The sequence below is a fragment of the Cebus imitator genome, unplaced genomic scaffold (genome assembly GCF_001604975.1).
Source record: "Cebus imitator isolate Cc_AM_T3 unplaced genomic scaffold, Cebus_imitator-1.0 Scaffold160, whole genome shotgun sequence".
NCBI classification, from domain to species: Eukaryota; Metazoa; Chordata; class Mammalia; order Primates; family Cebidae; genus Cebus; species Cebus imitator.
In genome coordinates, this window is record NW_016107475.1 from 548,693 (window position 1) to 553,470 (window position 4,778).

A 4,778-nucleotide genomic window follows, 5' to 3' on the forward strand; every position below is an offset into this window, starting at 1 on the left:
TTGCACAGGCTAGTCTCAAACTCCTGGGCTTAAGTGATCTGCCCATCTCAGCCTCCTGAAGTGCTGGGATTACAGATGTTAGTCACTTGCCCCGGACTCCCTGGAGCATGTTTAAACCCAAGCTATAGCCCAGCTCCAGCTGAGCCCACCAAAGCCCTGCACAGCCACAAGAGACTGGCAGTCCTGTGAGCAAGTTATAAGAGTTTGTTGCTGTAAGCTTTGAGGGATATTTGTTATTTGACATTATTGAAGGAAAACTCGACTGATAGAGATGGACAGCCTCGGACCCATCACTCAGCTTTACTAAATCTTGTCACTATCTCATATTTTTTGAGATTATTTTCTTATGAAATTAACCATTAAATGAAACATTTGAGGCTTGTCTAAGTACCCTTCACCAATCCCATCTCTTTTTGGAAGTAGCCACTATCAGTTAGTGTTTATCGTACTCATGCCTGTTTTAAATGTTTCCTATACATTTATATACCCATAAACATCATCTAGTATTGTATTGTAGGTTATAAAACTTTATATTAATTATACCAAGCTGTATGTGTCCTTTGCAATTCACTTTCCCCATAACACACACAAACACACTGTATTTCAGATTTACCCATGTTGATACATTGGCTCTTGCCATTCAGTTTGCCTACTGCAACATTGTCTGTATTCGCCACAATGTATCTATTCTCTGTTGATGGACATTAAAGTTGTTAAATATGAACAGTGTTGCAAGGGACATTCTTGCACAATCATTGGTACTGTGCTTTTCTGTAAGACCAATTCTCATTCTTTGTAGAATCAGTAGACCAGAAGTGCCCAGCTGATTGAAATTTCATATATACAGTCTGCAAGGCCATTTTAGCAAGAGCAGTGGCATGAGCATCTCTTGCTGGAGCTGCCACCCAAAAGGGGTCCACAGTGCCTGAGGCCTTGGGCCCCTCTGGTTTCCATCTCTGGCCTTTGCTTGTGGGACCAGTACCTTAAGACTTACTGGGAACATCTGGATGACCTTTCTACTGCTCCTTCCACATCTCACTGAACATATGAACTTTATCTTTTTGATCATTAAATGATTTCAAGTGTCTGGTCAGGATTGAAATGTTGGCAAGAGAGTTAGAAACAGAGGAAGGAATGAAGACTCCGTTAATCGGCCTCTTTCTTCCTCACACAGCAATTTTTCTAACAGATGCAATTACATTTGAGAGCTGTAGAGAACAGCATCTTATGTTTTATTTCTTTATTCATCATTTTCCAAATGGGATTCACTGTAAGAAGGAAATTGCCTTTGTAGTTCAGTTCTGTAGGCTCTGTGCTGAAGTGCTCCAAGCTTAACACCAGCTGCTGCCGCTACCTTGTTCCTGGTGGGTAAGAACCAGCCAGAGAGGGAGGGTCAGAAATTAGGCAGAGTTAATTTAAATTCAATATATTTTTATTCTTTGTAAATACAATGAGTACAGCCTTTTAACTTCACAAATCAGTTAATTCACTTTGTACAAGGAAAGTTTTACTCATCCTATGATAGTCCAAGTGCTGAATTTTTTTCCTCAGTGCTAGTACCTAATAAACCAAAATGTGAAAAGTACAGCAGCTATTTAAAAATGTTTGTTTCTACATTTCCATAAGTATAGAGTCATACCAAAGGAGCAGCTTAAAGTGTAGGACGGTGTGTGTGTGTGTGTGTGTGTGTGTGTGTGTGTGTATTCAAGGCTTTACTAGAAACCAGTTTTCGGAAAGGCATTGAAGAGTCTCAGGCTGTTAGCAATGAATCAATCAAGAACCCTTTTAGCATTCATCTCCTTGTAGTTCCTTCTGCAATTACGTCCATATCCATTTCCTGTCTGGTGTGACTCGCTGCACCACAAGTTTGGACCCCCACTGCCTTTGGTTTCAGCACTATGTTAACGGGACAGCAATCTACCTCACTCAATCACTCATCTCCACTTTATTTGGTTTTGCTGTTTTTATTCATCCTCCCTTGACTTCTGTTCTTTTAGTAAAGCTCTTCTCTTTTTGAGATGTTATCCAACCTGAAGTGCTGGTGAGAATCTCATTTCGTCCACCAATTCCTTTGACAAGGTTGCCTGGCCTATGGTATTAAAAAAGAAGAAGAAGAAAAAACAAAAGAAAGAAAAAGAAAAGAAAAAAGAAGATAGAGAAAAAAATCACATGGCATAAGCTACTTTTCACTTATTAACTCAGTTCTGAAGGCCACTTAATAATGTATTACAATAGAGGGGAAACTTTTGATAATACTTTTGATTTAAAACCTACCATTATTTTTAAAATAAATGCTCCAATGTAACATAGTTCCGAAGGCCGCAGTATGATGTTATACACAGAGCTATATTTGGTTACCGAACTTTATATGCTAAAAAGGAAAAGAAAGCACTACTTGTGTTTCAGCTTTTGAGAGTTCAGCCCGATCTTCTGGGTAAGAGGCAGAATGGCACGGCCTGTGGCAACCCCCAGTTTGCCCCCTCCCAGGGCATGGCAGCAGTGAGTTTTCAGCGCAGGAGGTCCTGTTGTACCCCTCTCCTTCCCAGCCGCCCCACCCTGGTCAGGGTGGCAGGTCATAGCTACTGGAATGCTTTGTGTCAACTGGCATTTTTTTCCTGAAGGCTACACATTCTCCAGTGTATGCTTCCTGAAGGGTTTGTTAGTTGAGGCTTGTTCTCCATGGGTCGAAGTTCATCTGATACTGTCCCATCCTGAAAAGCGGGTACCTTGTGAGCTTAGATATCGCTGGATTTGTACATATCTGAAAGCAGTCTTGTAATTGGCACATTGCCGATGGTTTTTTTGAAAAACACTTCTTCTATAGTTGATGGGCTAATAGAACGTAAAGCTGGCAAAAGCAACAGGAGTTTTCCAAAGCGACAGGGTTGAGTGGGATATCTGGAATAAGAGAAGCCGTGAAAACAAGGTCAGAGTCCATCACTCACGGAAATCAATGTCTTATACTTGAACACACAGCCTCTCCAGCACCATTTCCTGATCTGGGTCTCTTGAATAGCACCGTATCCCTGTAGCAAAGTTCTGGACAGGCACTGTTGTCCCTATTTTGCAGGTAGACTATTTGAGGCAGAGAGACCACAAATGATGCTGCCAAAATCACATGGACACTCTCTCTACATTAACAAAAGGAATGCATTTTGTTTGGAGAAAGAATAATTTTAAGAAACACAATACTAATTTTAAGCCAAATAATAAATTTAAGGTTCCCATTATAGAAAACGACCAGGACATTGAGGATAAAGCTAGCAACAGAATCCACGTTTTCTAATTCTCAGGACTCCTTCACAAGGCTATTTCCCTCAAATAAAATGGTTTTTTTTCTAAGCAATTCTCCAAATTATTATTCAGGCATTATACTTAGTCTCTCTCAGGAATAATTCCATCCTTATTACACTGCAAATTAAAGACTAAGTTCTGTTGGGTGGCAGTGCCACCCAACTCTCATGTCAATGAAATTGGCATGTAATTAAAGATGTGAGAAATTGCTTAACAATTTCCTCTCTTGATGTCCAATATACATCTGTGCTCAGATGTGCAAGTTCAATCTTCTGCTGCCTTTAGATGCCTGCAAGCCACCTCCTCACTGCAGCCCTGATAGTTCTTCAGCGAATAGTTAGAATTAGGTATCAATATGCATAAGGAGGACTCCCTCCACTGAAATGAACCACCTAAAAAACTGAGCTTCCGGGATACACATCTGTGACTAAGCAGGGTTCAGCCCAGGCCACAAGGTGCTAGACACTGAGGGATATCAAAATTCCTCTGAAGGACTCAGGTAGCTGTGTTTAGCTGCCTGATAACTCCACCCTGCAAATAGAGTTCAGGAGAGCAATTTTCACGCTTGTCTGTTTAGCTTTGGGCACATAAGAGTCCTTCTCTTCCACAGAATACAAGGCTTATAGTTCATTTTGGGCTCTCAGGACCTTAGCTGGCTCTTTCACTGTCCAGCTTCATGACCACCTGGGGACAGGGGCCACCGGACCGCATTTAGTAGTGGGGTATGGAAATGATGAAACTTATCTAGATTTAAAAAAAATACTTAAATCCTACCACTTGTTCTCTTTGCTGAACGTATTTCTAATGTTTCTTGGAAAGTAATCCCAAATTCATGTCTCCCTTTCACCTTGGCCACTTCTACAACTCTGCTTCCTTTCCCAGCACCAGGCATAGTAGAGAGAACTCTGCAGCAAGTCAGAGGCAGCGGCTGCCTGGACAACCTCTGCCATGTCTGCAGCACCCACCCAACATGCTGAACGTTTCCTATGCGAGAAAGGGTGATTCCACTGCGAGAAACCATCACCTTCAGAAAGGATGAATTTTGGGGAATCCACAGACAATCAACTCCTGATTTTCTGCGAACAGACTACCTGCTCATCTACTTACCCATTTATTTTATTCTCTATTCGGGAAAGGGTTGGTTAGTCAGTCAACAAAAATTAATTCTCTATTACATGTAGCATACTGTACTACCAGAAACAATAGCAATGTGTGAGGCCAGGTGTGGTGGCTCATACCTGTAGTCCCAGCACTTTGGGAGACTGAGACAAGAGCATTGCTTGAGCCCAGAAGTTCAAGATCAGTCTGGGCGACATAGCAAGTCTCATCTCTACAAAAATTAGCTGGGCAACTGTAGTTCCAAATACTCAGAAGGCAAAGGTGGGAGAATTGCTTGAGCCTAGGAGACAGAGGTTGCAGTGAGCCATGATTGCACCACTGCAATCCAGCCTGGGCATCCAAAACAAAAATAAAAACAATGTGCC

General features: G+C 41.7%; 1 protein-coding gene across 1 annotated transcript in view; it reads right to left on the bottom strand.

Moving 5' to 3' along the window:
- Positions 1-1,414: 1,414 nt before the first annotated feature.
- NR2E1 (nuclear receptor subfamily 2 group E member 1) overlaps positions 1,415-4,778 on the bottom strand; it is a 22,892-nt gene continuing 19,528 nt past the window's right edge. Inside the window, exon 9 of the mRNA XM_017543732.2 lies at positions 1,415-2,898. Within this exon, the coding sequence (XP_017399221.1) occupies positions 2,736-2,898 (163 nt within the window). The 3' untranslated portion in view covers positions 1,415-2,735. The remainder of the gene's footprint in view (positions 2,899-4,778) is intronic.